The 21,594-nt window shown below is 39.2% G+C and overlaps 1 protein-coding gene across 1 annotated transcript; it reads left to right on the top strand.

Moving 5' to 3' along the window:
• The first annotated feature begins 18,381 nt into the window (after positions 1–18,381).
• On the top strand, positions 18,382–21,243 carry LOC149166308 (uncharacterized). The gene has a single exon (XM_089430130.1). The coding sequence runs from the start codon at positions 18,382–18,384 to the stop codon at positions 21,241–21,243; it is 2,862 nt and encodes a 953-aa protein (XP_089286256.1).
• The last annotated feature ends 351 nt before the right edge of the window (positions 21,244–21,594 follow it).

Below are 21,594 nucleotides of genomic sequence, written 5' to 3'. Positions count from 1 at the left end.
GGGAGCAACCAATTCCACTAGTTATAGGCTAGTTCCAATAAGAGTTTTCCCTTCTCATCTTCCTATGAAGTCGTTTTGTTGGATCCTTTCAGGAATGGTGATTTGGAAAGTGACATAAACTGTCGAATTGTTGTGAGCACCTAAGTTCATAAGTAGTTAAGCCTTGGCAAACATAAATTTTCAAGTACCTAGTATAGACATCCCAAAACATATTTAGTGAGGATTTGCATGCAAGCAACTATTACAGACCTCCCAAGATACTTAGTGAGGACTTGCATGACCAAAAAGCATAAAAAAAAAATTATCCACCCTCAAAAACCTTGCCCAAAACGTTGAAGTGTGGTGCAAAAAAAATTGTTGGTAGGCTATTAATGCAAATAAAAATCATTCTCTCTCCAATTTCACAAGAAGCTCCTACTCAAGCTACCTCCTCCACTATGGTTATAGCAAGTTCTTGTAACTGTGTGAGCTATAAGAAATTAAAACTGCCTTCAAATCTCCACCAATCTTATGGAACTTGACTTCTCTTCATGCCCCAACTATTTTGGGTTGATTGATGAGTTAACTAGATGATCACCAAGTTTGGCTAATGTCCCACTGCTTAAATGACCTTCCACTAGTTCCTCCAAAAGTTAGAACTAGTTTAAGTGACAACAACCTGAGATAATTGACCTTTATTGCTACAAATTAGCAATCGCATATGCAAAACTAAACTCTAACTCCTCCAACTCGAATTTATTGAGTAAACTAGGTGACACAAGCCATGTCACACAAGTTAACATCATCCAAGTTGTTTGTTGATGTGGAAATTCGAATTTTTTCAATTTAATCAAGGAAAAATCAAATTGAGAATTTCTTGCTGCATTTTTCAACACATAGTTCATTGGAATGTATTACTTTCACTATGAACTTGGCATAGTTCACATGTTAAGTTCATAAGGTTTTGGGTTGATGTGGTTCTATGTGTTGTGTATATAAATAATAGGTGTCCATCTCTTGCTATTAGAAACAAGACTCCCTATGAAATGTGGTATGGCCACATTCCTTCGGTGAGGCATCTCAGGGTTTTTAGTTCCTCCTATTATGCCTTCATACCTAAGGAACAAATACAAAAAACTCAATGAAAGGAGTCACAAATATATCTTCTTTGGGTACTCATACCTCCAAAGCATACCATCTCTATGATGAAGTGAATAAGATGTTTATAATATCTAGAGATGTGATCTTTCTTGAGTCTTCCAAGATTGACAATGTTGTTGAGTGGCAGCTTAATCGTTTGGATATATTCAAACATGCAAAGCATTTTGAAGAGTTTGATAGTGAGATTCCACATCTCCTTCTCTTAGCTCTATAATTTCTATGAAGAGCCTTGAAGAAATCAGGGTGAAGGAAATTCCTTCACCTGCTTTGTCAGGAAAGAGCTAAGAGACTACTTGCAGCAAGTAGCCAAATCTGACAAGCGGTGAGGGCATATGCAAGATACAAAGCAAGGATTAATGCAAAGGAGTGTACTAACTACATACATATCATCAAACATCTTTCATCCCACTTAGGATGCCTTGCATCATGCCTGGTTAGTCATAAGACTATGTTGGTCACAAGCTTTGTAGCGTAAATAAACAAGTGGTAATACTCTTCATCTTCTAAGCTATGTAATAAACAAGTGAAAGGGAGCAAGACACATAGAGGAAACACATGGAATGACTTTCAGTTCTTGCAACCATGAATGTCATTGAAGACTGAATGATACAACAATGATAAGCAAACTTTTAAGCTACAATAAGAGGTGTATTTCAAAAGATGTTCTTTGTCTTCCATACCTAGCCTCCAAGGGGTTATGCATCAGATGGAATCTTCATGTGGTCCTGATATTCTATCATACCTTGGGTTTCTTGGTCTGCTTATTTTTCTCCTCGTCTCCTTGAGAGTCATCTATCATTTCATCTTTCTTCGTGGCCCGTGAGAGACATAATTGTGTAGTTTCAACGAGCAGTGACTGTTGCGGGATGAGGCCCTGGGAGGACACATTTACACAGTTTTAGGATGCAAGGCACTACTATGGGATGAGGCCTTAGGAGGACACATCTATGCAATTTCAGGATGCAAGGTAGACTGGGTAGTCAAGGGACAAACTAGCACAGTTTTTGGAGACAGTGGGTTCCGGCTAAGGGAAGGACACTGGAGGAAACCACTGCGCATTTTTGAATGGTAAGGGAGGTTGGGATTTCTACGCATTGCATGGTTCGAAAAAGCAACGGAAAAGCTTTAGGATTACATATGTGAAGTGTGTAGTTTAGGAAAGTTGGATGAGGCTAGGTTACTAAGGAAACTCCAAAATTTAGCTAAGTGTGGGATCAGTGGAAATTATGTGAATAGTGATAAAACTTGACTATGATCACACACTTGAAAACTTATCGATACAACATAGACCATCCAAAACATATAACACATACTTCACTTAATGCAACAACCTTTGTGGCAGCTTACGGCAAGTGCGGCTCCGATTATATACTTTGGGAGGATAAAGGCGACACTTGTGTAAGAGTGTGTGAAATGAGTGTTAAGCATGTCTATGTGGTGAGGTCAACCCATTCTCATAAAGATTTCCCCTTGAAGAAAAACAAACCTCCCTTTGCATGTCAAGCGATTACCCCCATGCCCAAAGATGACACATTCTATGTAAAGATAAAAGCATGAACGACTCTTAAGATCGAAAAGGGGAGCTTGAGATCATCAACTTACCAATAAGTGACTAAGGAACAATCGATCACAATATCCATAGTAGGCTCTGAAATTTAAGTGTAGGCCAAAATTTTGGAGGGTGTTGCAGCCTCTACAATAGAGGCCTCACCTTCTTGCTAGCTTCTTTTTCAACTAGTATCTTGAATTCTACGAACTCAAAGAATGTCTCATCTTTATTCCACATGAATAGGATCCAACACTTCCTTGAGAAGTCATCAATAAAAGTGATAAAATATTTCTGTCTGACAGTGTAGGTTGTCGAGAAAGGTCCATGAACATCATAGTGGATCCTTTCTAGGACTGCATGTTCGTTGTTGTCCTGATCATGGAATGTGGATTTTATGTACTTCTGCAATGTACATTCTTTGCATATATCGTACTGCTTAAGTGCTCCTTCAGAGAGGCGAGTGGTTATTTGTTCTATAATATTCGAGGTACCATGATACAAATGACCAAGTATTTTGTGCCAAAGTTCATCGACATCGTGACCTTCACTTTCTCCGCCTTAGTGCTTAATGTAGCACAATCTTCCACATCTAGCTTATACAGGTTCTTCACACAAACCCTGATCTGCTTCATCACCCCGTGGCTATGTGTCTCAAGAATTCTTTTCCTTTGTTGAATATCACTTCACAACCATGGTAAACCAACCACTCGATGAATGTTAGTAGACAGACCCCTAATCCTTTACCTTTACCTTTTTTTACTATCACCTCATATTGAAATTTCGAAGACAAAATATTTCTTTTCTCTTAAAAAATTGTCTTAAAGTCCCCCTTCGTGTAGTAGTGCCGAATGCAACAATAGACAATTTGTCTCTGATCATATCAGCATATATGAAAGGGATAGAAGAGGAATTGATGTCCGAGAAATCTTGTCAGTAAAACTTGTCGCGTTCTTCTTAGTTGACTACCCCCACAAAAGAAAGAGCCCAACAAATCATTGTATTTATATAAGATAACGTGAATGGTAAATAAAATAACAACCTTGGCATAGGCGCAAGACAGTAGTTGTCTACAAGCTGGCTGACTTAGGGCGCACTGTCACAGTCAATTTTGTAGTTGTTAGATAATATCATCTTAAATTGATGTGTTTGTGTCTTAATTGTTAATTGTATTAAATAGGATTGATCTAAAGTGATCATTGTCTTAAATATAAAGTTTTGTCTTAAAATATTTTTGTCTCAAACTGCTTTTGTCTTAAATATAAAGTTTTTTCTTAAATTGTTTTTGTCTTAAAATAATTTGTAGAAATTTTGAATAATTTAACACATATTCAACAGAGATTATCCTGATCAGTACTATTGCGGAATACATACACAATACATAAGCTCCTCTACGTTTATCATCAATATAGAAGCATCAATAAGAATAAAACATCAAGAGCATTCACACATTAACACAGTATGTAACCCGGGGAAAGCATCTCGCTAAAAACCCCAACTATCTATATATTAATGATTGAGACCATGTAACATTACAAAGTACAATGCTTATCACAAGCAATCCAGTACCAGCTCCACCTGTTACACACAATACAGCTAAGATCTGATCTCCAAATCTATTCCACTGCTTGCCCGCCTCCACTTCTCAATACCTGCTCAAGAATTGATGAGAATGGTTTACCAAACTCGTATTTCACCTCCAAAGAATCACTCACACTGTGTTAGACGTGAGCAGAGGCTATAATACTGGGCAAATACATGAGCAAACTCATTGGCATACTCAATCCCTTGATTGTGCAAGATCTGATGCACAACTATAGTCACAACTCATAGCAATCTGATTCTCTAACACTTGTCCCTGCTGAACTGAACATGCACTGACATGCAACTGAGTTAACTGATGTATTCTATAGTTGCATTATGAGTTAATAATTAGTTTAACAACTCATCATTAGTCTATTTTCAGTTAGACTAACTACAACTAGTTTAACCAAGTCAAACTGAACACAACTCCATAAACTCCACAATCAACTCCACCAAACTCAACTGATTGAGTTCTAACTGAAGTCATGCATGCAACAACTCAACTGACTCATAAGAAAAGCGTACTTCCTTCTGACAGCTGCATGGGCCACATCTGTAGCTCAAACTGAAGTGCTCCAAGAGAATAAGATCAAGTTTATAGTCCAAATATTATTATGAGACAATAATATTTGACTTTTCTATTTTGGATAGCCAGTCTAAAAATAGACTTTGATCACTCCTGCTGTGATCACTCCTGCTATGGTCACTCCTACTATGATCACTCCTGCTGTGGTCACTCCTGTTGTGGTCACTCCTGCTGTGGTCACTCTTGTTGTGATCATCCCTGCTGGGATCCAAAAATAGATCTTGCGCCATAATTTTCCTGTGGGCCCACTTAGTGAAGGCGACTCTTTTCACTAAGCTCCATCATCTTGTTGCAATATCAACACTCCCTCTCGACAAGATATGGATTATCAGCAACCCCTAACCTGCCTCGGTGGTATTCGAATTTTCTCCTGGTGAGAGCCTTCGTCAGAATATCAGCATCCTGATCCTCCGTTGGAATGTATGAAAGCAACATGATCCTCCGCTGCACACAATCTCTGATATGATGGTACCTGATGTCAATATGCTTAGATCTATCATGAAATACAGGATTAGCTGAGAGTTTAATGCAACTCTGGTTATCACAGTAAATCACAGTAGGATCCAAATGAGAACCGAACAAACCAACCAGGATCTTCCTCATCCATATAGCCTCACATGCAGCCAAACTTGCTGCCATATACTCGGCCTCCGCTGAACTGAGTGCCACGGATCTCTGCTTCCTACTGTACCAAGAAACTGCTGTCGATCCAATACTGAAGACCCCTCCTGATGTGCTCTTTCTGTCCATTGGGCTCCCTGCCCAATCTGCATCCGTGAAGCCACATAGCTTCACCTCATCCTCCTGTATGTACCACAAACCATATCCTAATGTGCCTCTCAAATAACACAATACATGCTTGCCTGCCTTCCAGAAGGGCTTGGTAGGCTTAACCATAGCTTGTGAAAGCTGGTTAACTGCATAGCATATATCAGGTCGTGTATTGACCAAATACATCAGCAACCCCACCAACTGTCAATAAACAGTAGCATCCACTTCTTCTCCCGAAGTGGCATCCTCCTTCCTCCAACCTCCAGGAAGAGGAGTATCAACAGGCTTGCAGCCATGCATGTTGAACTTCTCTGGTATCTCCCGAGCATACTTGCCCTGAGAAACAAACAGTCCACCACTGCGTTGCCATATTTCCAATCCTAGGAAATAGTGAAGGAGGCCCAAGTCCTTCATCTCAAACTATGTAGCAAGATCCTTCTTGCATGACAGTATCAACAGCTCATCACCCGTTAGAATCAAATCATCAACATACAGTACAATGATAAGCAACTTACCCTCCACCACAATCTGGTATAGGTTAGGATCCGCCTCGCTCTTGGAGAATCAAAGTCCTGTGAAATAGCTGTCTATCCATGTGTACCAAGCACGTGGTGCTTGCTTCAACCCATACAACGCTCTCTTGAGCATGCACACATGCGACTCACTGCTGAAGACCTCAAAGCCTTCGGGTTGCTCAATGTACACCTCCTCCTCAATGACTCTGTTGAGGAACGCAGTCTTCACATCCATTTGATGAATGTGCCATCCCATTTGCATTGAGATAGCAAGAATCGTTCGTATGGAAGAATACCTTGCGACAGGTGCAAAGGTCTCCTCATAATTAATCCCCTCTATCTGTGAAAAGCCTCAGGCAACAAATCTTGCCTTGTACTTCTCCACACTCCCGTCAGCTGCCTGCTTAACTTTGTAGATCCATCTCGAACCCACCACTGATTTCCCTTCCGGTCTAGGAACAATCTCCCATGCACTGTTTCTGACAATAGAATCATACTCTTCCACCATGGTGTCTACCCATGCGGGATCCTCCACAGCTTCCTCGAAAGAGGATGGCTCAGTCACAACACACTTGCTCATAAGAGCCATGTATCCACTGTACCGATCAGGTGACTGTCTCTACCTGCGTTGGGCTGTAGGTGGTCCTACAACTTTCTCTGCATCTTGAGCCAGTCGCTCAGCTTCTGTCAAGCGCTTTCGCCCTCTGATGGTTGGCGCTGCATGAGTGGTCTCTTCCACTCCATGAACCTCATCCTGTGGCTGATCCATATCCTGAAGCTCATCCTTAGGAACTAATAGATCCTCATCTACATGCAAGTGTAGCTCCCTCTCAAGCGAACACTTCATGGCTTTCTCCTTTTGAATTTTTATATCTCCTTGCACGACAGTTTTACCACTATCTGGAAAATACACACGATAGTTGTGGGGCATATCAGTGTACCCCACAAATATCCCAACCTCTGCGGTCGGCTCCAACTTCTTCCTGGCATCCTTCGTCACATGCATGTAAACATTAGCACCAAAAATCCTCAAATGAGAAAGATCAGGCTTCTTACCAGAATAAGCCTCCTCGGGTGTACTCATGCCAAGTATCCTATGAGGGCAACGGTTCTACACATAAACTGTTGTATTGCATGCTTCTGCCCACAAGTGAAAGGGTAGGCCTTGATCATGCAACATTGCCCGTGCAGCACCCACAATCGTTCTGTTCTTCCGCTCAGCTACCCCGTTCTGCTGTGGGTTATGGGGAGCTATGAGCTCTCTACGAATCCCTTCTGCCTTCCAGAAATCCTTGAACTCGTCCGAGATGTATTCACCACCATTATCGCTCCTGAGAGCCTTCACCTTCTTCCCCGACTCCTTCTCGACCAGTGCTTTGAATTCACAGAACTTTGAATATGTCTCGTTCTTCTTCTGCATGAAGAAGATCCAGCACTTATGAGAGAAATCATCAACAAAAATCACATAATACCTGTGTTTTGCTGTCGAAGCAACTGAGAAAGGTCCACACACGTCTGTGTGAATTCTCTCAAGGATCGTCGTGGCGCGACTATCCTTCTCATGAAAGGTGGCTTTCACAAACTTCCCCAAAGTAAACCCCTTGCACTGATCTGACTGCTCAAGTGTGCCTTTAGGAAGCCCTGTAGTGATCTGCTGCAGTATCTTCAAGGCTCCATGGTGAAGGTGACCCAATCTCCTGTGCCACAACTCACCATCATCCCGGCTCACCAATCCTTTTGCCTTGCCTTCCATTGCTGCCCATCCATCTACATGCAACTGATAAAGGTTCCTCACTCGAACCCCTATATTCCGAGTCTCACCAGTTGTCTTGCTGCGCAGGAAAGCCTTTCCCTCGCTGAAAACAACATCATACCCCTTGTCTTCTAACATTGCCACTGAGATAAGATTCTTCTTCAATCCTAGAACATGCATGACTTCCTTCAATACAAAGGGTTTACTAGACTCCCTCTCAAAGGAAATGGTACCGATACCAGTCGCACTGTATCTACCATCATCGCCCATCTCGATGTGCACTCTAAGATCTTTGTCCTCTAGATCAGAGAACAAATCTCTATCTCCCGTCATGTGAAAAGACGCGCCATTGTCCAAGAACCACACCGATCCCATCACACTTGAAACCAAGCATGTGATCAATGAAAAATAAAGCTCAAACTGTGAGGCTAGAGCCTCTCCTACTGCAGATCCAGCAGCCTGCTTGTTCTTCTTCTTCTGCGGACAATTAGTGGCATAGTGTCCGTGCTGGTGATAGTGAAAACACTTCACCTTGGACATATCCTGCTTCTTGCCTTTCGCACCAGACTGAGAAACTTTCTTGCTCTTCCCTTTCTTTGCTTTGGCAGCCAAAGCACAATTCTCTTCATCAGCTCCCTTTGACGAAGATCCGTCCCTGGTACTCAGCCTGATCTCCTCCTACACAAGATCTAACCATATTATTTCCCATCCTGGCAATTTCTCCCGACCATTGACAGAGTCCTGATAGGAATGCCAACTCTTCGGAAGACCAAGGAGAGCCAAGCTCACCAAGTCCTCATCATCGACAGTAACCCCCACACTTCCCAGCTCATCTCGACACTGAGTGAACTTCGTGAGATACTTGGGCATACTGTCACCCTTCTCGCATTTGATGTTTCTGAGTTTATCTTTGAGCACCAGCTTCCTCTGATCGCTCTTGCTTTGGAATAATTATGTTAATGATTTCCACATCAAATATGGAGTAGCCTTTCCATGGAGGCTGGACACAATGTGATCCTTCACGCCCCCCAACAGAATCCTTCGACATTTTGCGGTCTTCTTTTTCCAAGCATCAGCTTGAGTAGCATCAGTAGGCTTTGGGATATCCGTATCTATGAACTCCTTCAGCCTGTTATCATCCAATACTGCCTCCATCCTGTCCTTCCACACAATATAGTTTGAGCTGCCCTCAAGAGCATACTCCAATCGCAATCCGTTGAAAGACATTGATGCGTTGCCACCAAGAAAACACTGCTGCAAATTCGAATTCCACCAACAACCAACTCAACCGCCTCGGATCTAAGATTCGTGAGAACACAATATTTCTCATACAGAGATTGACTGTATGGGCATTCACCGGATATCTCACCTTCCAAAGGAAGGATGATCCAGAGGCTGCCTGGCCCGATTACAGACTCTGCCTGAAGAAATAGAATGTAAACACTTCCTGAATAGTAGATCTAATGATCAACCGCTTCGATACCATGTAGAAATTTTGAATAATTTAACACATATTCAATAGAGATTATCCTGATCATGTACTATTGCGGAATAAATACACAATACATAAGCTCCTCTACATTGATCATCAATATAGCAGCATCAATAACAATAAAACATCAAGAGCATTCACACATTAACACAGTATGTAACCCGGGGAAAGCATCTCATTAAAAACCCCAACTACCTGTATATTAATGATTGAGACTATGTAACATTACAAAGTACAATGCTTATCACAAGAACTCCAATACCAGCTCCACCTGTTACACACAATACAACTAAGATCTGATCTCCAAATCTATTCCACTACTTGCCTGCCTCCACTGCTCAATACCTGCTCAAGAATTGATGAGAATGGTTTACCAAACTCATATTTCACCTCCAAAGAATCACTCACACTGTGTTAGACGTGAGCAGAGGCTATAATACTGGGCAAATACATGAGCAAACTCATTGGCATACTCAATCCCTTGATTGTGCAAGATCTGATGCACAACTATAGTCACAACTGATAGCAATCTGATTCTCTAACACTTGTCCCTGCTGAACTGAACATGCACTGACATGAAACTGAGTTAACTTATGTATTCTATAGTTGTATTATGAGTTAATAATTAGTTTAACAACTCATCATTAGTCTATTTGCAGTTAGACTAACTACAACTAGTTTAACCAAGTCAAACTGAACACAACTCCATAAACTCCACAATCAACTCCACCAAACTCAACTGATTGAGTTCTAACTGAAGTCATGCATGCAACAACTCAAATGACTCATAAGAAAAGCATACTTCCTTCTGACAGCTGCATGGGCCACATCTGTAGCTCAAACTGAAGTGCTCCAAGAGAATAAGATCAAGTTTATAGTCCAAATATTATTATGAGACAATAATATTTGATTTTTCTATTTTGGACAGCCAGTCTAAAAATAGACTTTGATCACTCTTGCTGTGATCACTCCTGCTGTGGTCACTCCTATTGTGATCACTCCTGCTGTGGTCACTCCTGTTGTGATCATCCCTACTGTGGTCACTCTTGCTGTGATCATCCCTGCTGTGGTCACTCTTGCTGTGATCCAAGGATAATTTTAGGGGCGAATGTTTGCCCTTTGGCGAAATTAAGGGGTTTTAAATTTTTAGTGGGCGAATATTTTGTATCATAGTACATTTTTACAAATCACCTCAAATAGCCCACCTTATTTTAAGGGAGAGGGTAAAAAAGGTAAATTTAGCCCTTGAAATTAGGACTTACAACCTTCCATTCGCCCATTTTCAAGAATAGGTTTTATTTAAGTGAATCTTATGGGCCAAATACCATATTTATAAAAGAGGTATGGTAAATTAATAAAAATATAAATAAATGAGAGGTATGGTAAATAAATAAAACATTTTTTATATTTACTCCATAAGTCACCTTATATACATGTAAGGGTGTAAACAAATAAAAATATAAGTAAAGTGGAGGTATGGTAAATAAATAAAACTTCTTTTTATACTTAAAAGGTATGGTAAATAAATAAAAATATAAATAAACTAGACGTATCGTAAATAAATAAAACCTCTTTTTATATTTAGTCCATAACCCTCATTCTATTTATGAAGGCTCAAGAAAGAGGTTTTATTTAAGTGAATCATATGGGCCAAATACCATATTTGTAAAAGAAGTATGGTAAATTAATAAAAATATAAATAAACGAGAGGTATGGTAAACAAATAAAACATTCTTTTATATTTACTCCATAAGTCACCTTATATTTAGGAACACTCAAAAAATGGGTTATATTTAGGTGAAACCTATGGCCAAAATACTATGGGACAAATACCATGGACTAGATTGTTATTAATACCATGCAAAAAACCATTATTAACCCTAATCTTAGAATTAATAAAAACAAAAATGGCACATGGTATTGACCCATGGTATTCACCAAAATGGCACATGGTATTGACCCATGGTATTCACCTGGAATGTAGCCTATTTAAATGGGGGAATTAAACCAGCGTGTAGCCTATGCTAAGATTCACTAGGACTTTACAAAGTTTTATTATTTAGTGAAAGACTCGCCAAAATCTTACAAGATTTTATAATTGAGTAAAATATTCGCCATGCCTGGTGAGAGATTCGCCAAAAAATTATATATACATATTATATTATTGATAAAATCGCCTTTCATTTTTCCTATATACGATGGAGATTCGCCCATTTATTATATTTATAAATTTAGGGGGGGGGTTCTTAAAATTTTCCCTGCTGTGATCATCCCTGGTGGGATCCAAAAATAGAACTTGCGCCATAATTTGCCTGCGAGCCCACTTAGTGAAGGCGACTCTTTTCACTAAGCTCCATCATCTTGTTGCAATCTCAACATAATTTTGTCTTAAACTATTTTTGTCTTAAATATAAAGTTTTGTCTTTAAATTTTTGTCTCAAACTACTTTTGTCTTAAATATAAAGTTTTGTCTCAAAATATTTTCGTCTTAAATTATTTTTGTCTTAAAATATCCTTGTCTCAAACTTCTTTTGTCTTAAACTATTTTTGTCTTAAATATAAAGTTTTGTCTTAAAATATTTTTGTCTCAAACTATTTTTGTCTTAAAGTTTATATTTAAGACAATTCAATTGATATTAAATTTTAATGTAAAATAACTAAAATAAAAAGTGATTTTTTAAGACAAAAGAGTTCTTTTGTCTTAAAAAAATGTCTTAAAAGTGCCCTTGGTGTAGTAGTGATAATTCGTTACCCGAATAGAGACAAGCTTGACCAGAGTGGAAGCAAAAGACTCGAGAGGAGAGAGCCGGATATAAAATATCAGATGCCCAAGAAGAAATTGAAAGGCAATCAAAGAATTGGAGGGTGAATTGAGATCAGAAACGTCGGAAAGGAAGAGCCACGATGCGATAAGACCTATAGCCCAATGTCACCCTGAAACTGAAAACACCACCCCAAGAGCTACAACACCACATGTGGTCACAGAACTAGGAAGAAAGGAACCTGAAGCCTGACACAAAGCACTCGAGAATCCGCCCCTAAGACGCCAATGTGAGAAACCTCGGGAGCAGAAGGATATTGAAGTTAAATCCATCCATAACCAAAGAAGATGCGTCCTCTAGAGAGGAGCTGAGAGGGAAAGTTTATTAATTGGCAGGAGCAAGCAAGAGAATGTAGCTAGAAGCACGTTTGAGGTGCACAGGAAGGACCACCACCCTAAAACAGGAGCCAGAGAAGATTCAAGCAAGGATGGATGCGCGTTACACAGAGAGACATTAGACAACCAGAGAGTTTCACAATGGACATAATATAACCAGAGGAGGAGTGGCTCCATCACGTCAAAAAGATTGCATACAGGTGAAGTTGAACGGTTCGTACATGCGAGGGCATTGATATTAACTTTGGCGTGGTGGAGGGGTTGATGTCCTACCCTATCCAACCTTAAACAATGCACAACTAGCATCTGTCATGTGACGGGTGGCTTCCATAGTCCGACACCCCATGAGGGAATGATTAAAAGTAATATTAATATTTGCCTTCATATTAATTAATATTGATATTAATAATGAATATTTAAATTAATAGTAATTTTAATCTTAATATTGAGATTAAAATTAAAATTAAATTAACTTAAATTTATATTATATATAATAACCTATAATAAATTTTCCAATTAATATTAATAATTAATATTCAAATTAATATAATATTAAAATGTTATTAATATTTAATGTAATTAATATTAATATTAAAACTTATTAATTTATATTAATATTAATCATATTAACAAAATAATACAAACAGTCAGGAATTTCGTGATTAAATGCGAGGATAATTGTATGTGCCACGTTTCACAGGTTCGGGAAAACAATCGGTTCATTTTTTATTATCTCATCCACTTTTGTTTTTTCTTTTAATTTCATTCTCTTTGATCCTCATACGTGGAGATAAATAAGAGGTGCAATAAACTTTTAATTATCATTTGGTAAAAAAATAATTCAAGTATGGTTTAACCACTTGATTTAGATATGCAAGGAAGTTATCACCTTTAAGTTCATTCATTGATGGAGTGGCGACGAGAATATACTGGCATCTTTTATTTTAAACCATCGGATCAAATGTATTACTTAGAAAAAGGATTAAAGTAGTCAATTCCAATAGGGGGAACACTTATCGATGTAACAAGGTTCTTCATACAATCTTTATCTACTACCTATATATTGTGTGGTGTGATTTTAGCTGACCATAAAAGCTCTATCACATTGCCTTCTTTACACCAGCCTTGTAAATGAGCATGCACATTGCCTTCTTTTCCATCTCAAATTGAAGAGCATAGTAGACTCTGTTTAATGGTTGTTTCGAAGGCACCTTCAAAGAATGATTGCATGTTTAGACAAGTGGAAAACATGGGCATCTTAGCGTGAGACATCAAGGATTACATGCGTATAACTCAAAAAGTGGCTAAAATTCATTACACGTTAGCCCATTTTCCAATGTGATTTGGAATGATTAAGTAGGAAATTTCAATGTGATGATGTGGTGGCAAATCATTAATTTCCTATTAGTACCCGCCATCAATGGCATGGTACTATTGTAATCGATTTTTGAGTCATGGCATTAATCTGTCTCGAGACTAACCGTCTCAACCTAAAGTTTAGGTGCTTATTTCATACAGTAAGTTCGCCAAACCTATCAAATAAATGCATAAGAATTTTGATCATCTTATTTTACCTCTTCCCTAGGCAAAGAAGCTATATTAGTCGTATAATTTCTATATTGTCCGTATAATTTTTGGAAATCGAAACTTATTCTAGTATTAGTTTACTCGGATTAATTGTTTGGCTCATGTTTGGTTCGTTTTCACATAGGAATGGTTTATATATATATATATATATATATATATATATATATATATATATATATATATATCATATCGATTCCTAGTGAGGTAACCAACACACCAAAACACATATCAGCATCGATTCCTTGTCAGGTAACCGACACACCACAACACATACCACCAGGCCACATGGCCATGTGCATGTGAACATGTAGACGGTTCTTTAAGTGTGATAGAGGAAGGATCAAATTCAAGTTCTTTCTCTTCCAATCTAGTGCAAAATTTCTATTTCCTTTCATAAATTCCCTGAGCGATGAGTTGCTGCAGCTGCGAGGAGTTGCTATAGGTACGAGGAGTCGTTGCAGGTGTAGCTATGTTGGATATGCAAGGTTTGTTGACTCTATTAGATATGATATCACGACAGTGCCAACACTACCGCAATCTCATTACCTCATACCCATTCAAGATGTATCCAGTTTGCTTGTCAATGACACATCAGCTAGGAAGGTACAGTACACTATGAAAAACCAATCACAATTATTGTAAAAAAGCTCTACTCATTGTAACTACTCAAATAATTGGTTTTACATACTTCTATTCCTTTTCTTGTACATGCACACTCCTGTACGTATAAACAACATAATGATGGAAAACATAGATACCCTGTAAGTGTGTAACTTGGGCTTCTAGGCTCCTTAAACTATGAGAACTGGCCTACTACGATTCTCACAAGGCAAAGAACTATGAGACTATCGAAGTTGTGTGACTGGACGAATGGGAACCATCACTTGCCCTATTCAAACCATGCTTGGTATGGAGAATTAATGCCCTTTTCAAACCATGCTTGGTATGCACAATTATCTTTCCAACAAGCTGATTGATAATTATAGCAAATGCTTTTGTTAAGAGCACTGTAAAAGTCATTTCATATAACGATTTGAATATTGTCTTCCTTGGCAAACACATGTATTGTATGCAACCCTTCTAGAGAGTATGATAGTGGTACACACACGCACATGGCTAGCATGTAAACACTACATGCATACCCGACAATTAACTCGTATATCGTTGTTCCGCATTTAAACACACGGGAAACATGCTATAGTTCAAACATGTAGTGTTGACACATATACTATATTATCACGGAGCTCCACCAAGGAACCCAAGCATGTGGCTTTGTATCATATGATTTGAACCCAAGCATGTGGTTTTGTATTATATGATTTGTCATAGTCCATTAGTTGTGTTTAGGAAAAAGAGAAAACCAAAATACAGAAGCCAAAAGCCTACTATTGGGATTATTTTGCGAACAAAGCTATTGCTGGGGCACTTTTTGAAGACTATTCCTTGCACGTAGTTGGGGGATGTGCGCAAAGCACCATACAAAGCTACATGAAAGGGCACTGAATATTCAATATTGTTTTTCATCCCAAAAATCGTTCATGTGGAGAAAACGTTGAAGCATTATGAGTACTATATCTATTTAGATATGCAATAAGGTCGTTCTACTTTGTATCGAAACGTATACGTCTTGTAGCCATATTAATGTATATATTGTCTTGATATATTATTGTGGTTACAAGATTTAATACATGTACGTAGTAGTTTTCTGTCACATTTCTATGGCGGTGTATTAATGTACTTACATTTGGTTAATGGATTTATAGTTAATAATAACTTCTTACCTCCTTTGGGCACACTACTGCGAGGCTCACACTCAAGTTAGGCCTATTTTCTTTAAGGAGCTATTGCTATGTAGTTAATAATTTACGATTTTCTTTATAGACAATGCTTTTGTCCTATCCAAAGTAAGTTTCACTCCATGGGTGGAAACATACATACCTCCCCTCCTATTCTTAATACTCAAAGATAATACCTATTTATGGGTGAGAGCCTAAGAATCTAGGTGGAAGCATTTCTAAACCTAATCAGAGTGCGCTAGGTGCCCTTTCTACCTTTTTATTGCGTGACGATTCATTCGGTGGCGTGAGAGTGCCCTGAGAGTCATCATATGGATATATATGAGACTATGACAACTATTAGTATGAAGAGGTAGGCAGAGTTTTATCTCGTTTCTACCTTCGAGGATAAATCTTTCATAATTATACCCGCCAGCGGAATCTAGGCATTCTTGTTCGAGAAAAAAACCCGTGAAAAGTTGTAGTCTTCTTGAATCGTATGACACTAGTCTCTAGTTTTCTTCAAGCCTCTCTCCCTGCAACTTCCTTCTTCAACTTTATTTGGAAAATTTCTTACTAACCTTGAGTGGGCTTAATGCGAACGGGCTAAACAGCAAATCGAATTGCCACAGTGAACAATTGGGGTTGAGGCATGCGAGCCTTGCTTGCACTATATTCCTTTTGGGCTAAACAGCAAATCGAATCTCCACAATGAACAATTGGGTTTGAGGCATGCGAGCCTGTCTTGCACTATATTCCTTTTGGGCTAATAGGCCTGCAACTCCATCTATTCTATTTGTGGCACAAAAATTACGGGTTCCTGCTCGCTATCTTCTTATATGCTCATATGTAACGCAATCACTGTATAAAATTACGGGTTCCTGCTCGCTATCTTCTTATATGCTCATATGTAATGCAATCACTGTATTTGAACCATTTGTTTCAATACTGAAAAGCCCCGCAATCACTGTATAAAATTACGGGTTCCTGCTCGCTATCTTCTTATATGCTCATATGTAACGCAATCACTGACCATTTGTTGCAGTACTTAAAAGCCCCGCAATAACTGTATAAAATTACGGGTTCTTGCTCGCTATCTTCTTGTATGCTCATATGTAATGCAATCACTGTATTTGAACCATTTGTTTCAGTACTGAAAAGCCCCGCAATCACTGTATTTGAACCATTTGTTACAATGCTGAAAAGCCCTTGGTACATAGAATCTTTTTAGGATTTTTTTCAACATAATCATTATGTCTCGTGAAGTTTAAGTTTAATTAAACCCTCTGTACCATCCAGGGAGTACATCATTTGACAGTCCATCCAATACGGCCATCAAAATGTTAGGTTTAATAGGACCCCGCCGATCAATGAGTGCGAACGTATATTTATACTTCAAGAGTCATCCCTCTGATACTCATTTCGTCCATAATGGGCAAGATATTCTCGTACCGCGAGGCCTTCGTCTTCAAGTGTCCAAAGCTCGTAGACTTTAGACATCACTTCCGGAAGAAAAGCACTTTATCAAAATTAAATAATATTTTTATATGACTTTAAAGCACTATCTCAAAATTAACTAATATATTTATGTGACCTTAAATATAGACGGGATTGCAGTCTGCTAAATTATCTTTATATGACTTTAGTACTAAATTAAATAATATTTTATAAAATTTAAATAATATTTTATGTGACTTTAAAGCACTATCTCAAAATTAAATTAAATAATATTTTTATGTGACTTAAAAGATAGACGGGATTGCAGATTCTCTAATAAATCTGCAGGTAGGGACTTGCTGTCTTTGCAACCCGTCTGTTTTAAATTAAAAACGCTAATGATTTCTATATCTAACCATCCCGTCTGGTTTAAATTAAAAACGCTAATGATTTCTATATCTAACCATCGACGTTATTTAGTAACCCTTACATTACACGTCACATTAAACTGTAATTACGCTAAAATAAATATTATATATATTTATGGGCAATTTGTCAGGATCTTCAAAATAAAGAACCCACAATTATCGGGCTTATTTCAATAGTGCACCAGGTCACTAGTCAAATTTAACCCCTGAAGGCTGAGGGCAGCTTGACATGAAGAACCCACAATTATCGCGGTGATTTCAATAGTACACCGTGTGACTAGTCAAATTTAACCCCTTAGGCAGCTTGACAAGTTTACTACAAATCTGTGGAAATTCACCGTAACTAATAACTGGCGTTCGAACTCGAGTTAGAGTATGGACCAATGTAATAAAACTCAATCCCAGGTGTGTTCCCCTCTGCCATCGCACGAATTATTTTATGTACTCCAGGCCATCCACAATTTTTTTTAATGTCCTCTCTCTGCCATGCACACGATCCTTTTGTTTTTTTTTATCAATGTCCTCTCTGCAATCCACACGCACCAATCTTTTTTTCGGTTTTCCTTGGTGTATCCATCCTGATAATATCCCAATCACGAAAACAGGCGGAATGCAATCCCTAAAACAAGAAGCGTTGCTGACTCGTAATACCATGCAAAAGAGTTTATTAAGTTTTGCTATGCAGATATTCGTATTTTGCATAGTTTTCTTTGGTACATTCACGTCTGTGTCTTCTGAGACGGGTTGTTTGGATAAAGAAAAGAAATCTCTCTTGACCTTTAAAAGTGGTTTGCATGATCCTGCCGGGCGTTTGGCTTCCTGGAATGTTTCATCAAGTTGTTGTGAATGGGAACATGTCTCTTGCGACACATGGACCAGCCATGTTGTTAAGTTGGATTTGCGTAATTGCAGTTTGAGTGGTGCCTTCAGCCCTGCTGCACTGTGTGACGTGACGGCTTTGGAGAGTTTCGATATCAGTTTCAATAATTTTACTGGGCAATCTATTCCTGCAGAGATGGGTCTTTTGAAAAACTTGATATACCTCAGCCTGTCCACAGCAGAATTTGCAGGTCCCATTCCATGGCAGCTCGGAAATCTGTCGAGCCTGATAGTACTCGATCTGTCCTCCTTGGAGCCTTTTGTGTTGACAAGTCCTGACCTTTCGTGGCTTGCAAACCTCACGGCGTTGACAGATCTTTCTCTCAATGGAGTCCTTCTCTCCGCAACGTCGTCCTCATGGGGACAATCAGTAAGTCATCTTTCTCACCTCAGAAAACTTTCGATGACAAATTGCGGACTGCAGGGTTCCATTCCCCCTTCCCTGCAAAAACTTGCCTCCCTACAAGATCTCCATCTTGATTACAACAAATTTGACACTGAATTTCCTAGTTGGTTAGGGAATATGTCTAATTTGGTCTCTCTGCGGTTGAACAGTGCAAATCTCAGTGGATATCTCCCGTTTGAGCCTCTTTCTCGGCTTCCTCACCTGCAAAGGATTTATTTGGGAGATAACAAAATATCTGCCAACGTTTCTCAGGTTTTTCAGGGCCAATGGAAGAGCCTGACCAGTTTCCGGATGAACAATAATAGTTTGTACGGCTTGTTACCATATTCTATAGGAAATCTATCATGTCTGGCTGTGCTAGAACTGCGACAGAACAAATTGAAGGGAAGGATTCCAGAGTCACTAGGACACCTCTCCTCGCTTGCTGTACTAGACCTGGGCTACAACCTTTTGACGGGGCCCATCCCTACATCCCTAGGATCCTTGTCTAAACTGACCAATATCAGTCTTCCTTACAACACTTTGAGCGGTGCAATTTCAGAGTCACACTTCAGCGGCCTCAGCAGTCTGAAATATATTGACCTCTCCAATAACAAATTAGCCTTCAATATCACCTCCATGTGGACTCCGCCATTCTCTTTAGATGTGTTGAGTTTATCTGGTTGTAAAATAGAACGGACGTTTCCTGTTTTTCTGAAGACTCAACGTTCTCTTACGTGGCTGAATCTCGGATCTAATACAATCAAGGGAGAAATTCCTTCATGGCTGTGGAATCTTCCAAAGCTTGAGACGTTGGTTCTATCGTACAACCAGCTGGAGGGGCCAATACCACCTCAACTGTATAACTCATCGACTTCTGTGAAGCAAGTGGAGTTACGAGGGAATCAGTTCCATGGCAGCCTTCCCCATCCACCAAGATCTGCCGCAGGCTTCCCTGTGGAACTGGATCTGACAACTAACAATATTACAGGTCCAATCCCCTCAGAAATGTGCACGATGTTGAAGTATTCTAGGTATTTGTTCTTAGCATCGAATCAACTGGACGGGGATATTCCTTCTTGCATTTGTGAGCAAACAAAGTATCTAGAAGCTCTGGATCTTTCAGACAATAAGCTGGCCGGCCAACTGCCTTCATATCTAGGTAACTGTTCTTCTCTCACTGTATTGAATCTAGCAAATAATGGTTTTCAAGGGCAGATGCCGGTTGAGCTGGGAAAACTGAACAATCTTCAAGTATTGCAAATCAATAACAACATGTTGAGTGGAAGGATTCCCATGTCTCTGCAAAATTGCAAGAACTTAGAAATTTTCGATCTAAGCAGAAACAACTTATCAGGGAAAGTGCCTGAATGGATTGGGTATCTTTCAAAGCTCCGCATACTTGTTCTCAGATCAAATAATTTTGAAGGTGAGATACCGATCCAGATTCGCTACCTTCAGAATCTCCAAATTCTTGACCTGGCAATGAACCATCTGTCAGGCTCAATACCGCTACAGCTTTCAAACTTATCGATAATGGCGGATGAAGATTTCACGAGGTCAATCTCCAAATCTGCCAACCTTATATATGGAAAGTACTATACAGATAAAGTTAATTTGATGGACAAGGGTCAGGAAATGGCCTATGTTTTCAAAGACCTCTGGACTGATACTTCTATGGATCTCTCAGGAAACAACCTTACGGGTGAGATACCCCAAGAGATTGGATATCTGAAGGGTCTGCGGACATTGAATCTGTCACATAATCATTTTTCTGGACAGATTCCCGGAGAATTTGGTAACATGGTCGATTTAGAAACTTTAGATATGTCATGCAACCAGTTAGAAGGGAAAATATCTGTAACACTTCAAGATCTGAACTTTCTGAGCTGGTTAAACCTATCGAATAACAATCTATCAGGGAGGATTCCAAATGGGCCACACTTCGACACATTTGCGGCATCTTCATTCCGGGGTAATCCAGAGCTGTGTGGGCTCCCACTTGCAAGAAATTGCAGTGAGCACATTCCAGAGGAGGACGGTGACGATAGTGACAAGTCTGTGCATTGGTGGGAATCATGGGTAGTTGGGATGGGATTTGGATGGGTAACAGGATTTGGAAGTGTGATAGGTGCATTGGCTCTCAGCAGGCGGTTGGGGAGGAAATATTTTCAGTTAGCTGATAGGTTTATGGCATGTTTTGAATAAAAGTGGGGTATATTTGGAAGTGAAGGGCATACTTCCGAAATTTAGTGAATGGACCATATTCGATTTCCACCAAAAATCACTGTATAAATAGTACGTCCATAACTAAATAAATGTGTCACATAGTCCATCCTATGGGTGTTACATTATAAATGTGTCTCATAGTCCATCCAATGGGTATTACGTTATTTTATGTAATTTCTATGTTTCTAATGAATATCTTATTCTGTTTTCAAAATTAATTATAGTCTTGCCTGACATGATTCACCTTTGCGAATTGTGTACAAGAAAGAAACATCAAAGCAATTTCACACTGTTAAATAATTTCAAATTACCTCAATCCAGTACGGTTGT

Source organism: Pinus tabuliformis, chromosome 5_1 (genome assembly GCF_031772625.1).
Source record: "Pinus tabuliformis cultivar Carrire ecotype Pingquan chromosome 5_1, CPIR1, whole genome shotgun sequence".
NCBI classification, from domain to species: Eukaryota; Viridiplantae; Streptophyta; class Pinopsida; order Pinales; family Pinaceae; genus Pinus; species Pinus tabuliformis.
The sequence above is the reverse complement of the archived record's forward strand: the minus strand, read 5'-3'. Positions and strand labels throughout refer to the sequence as shown.

Coding starts and splice junctions, on each gene's coding strand:
- LOC149166308 (XM_089430130.1), top strand. CDS start 18,382: ATGCAATCCCTAAAACAAGAAGCGTTGCTGACTCGTAATACCATGCAA.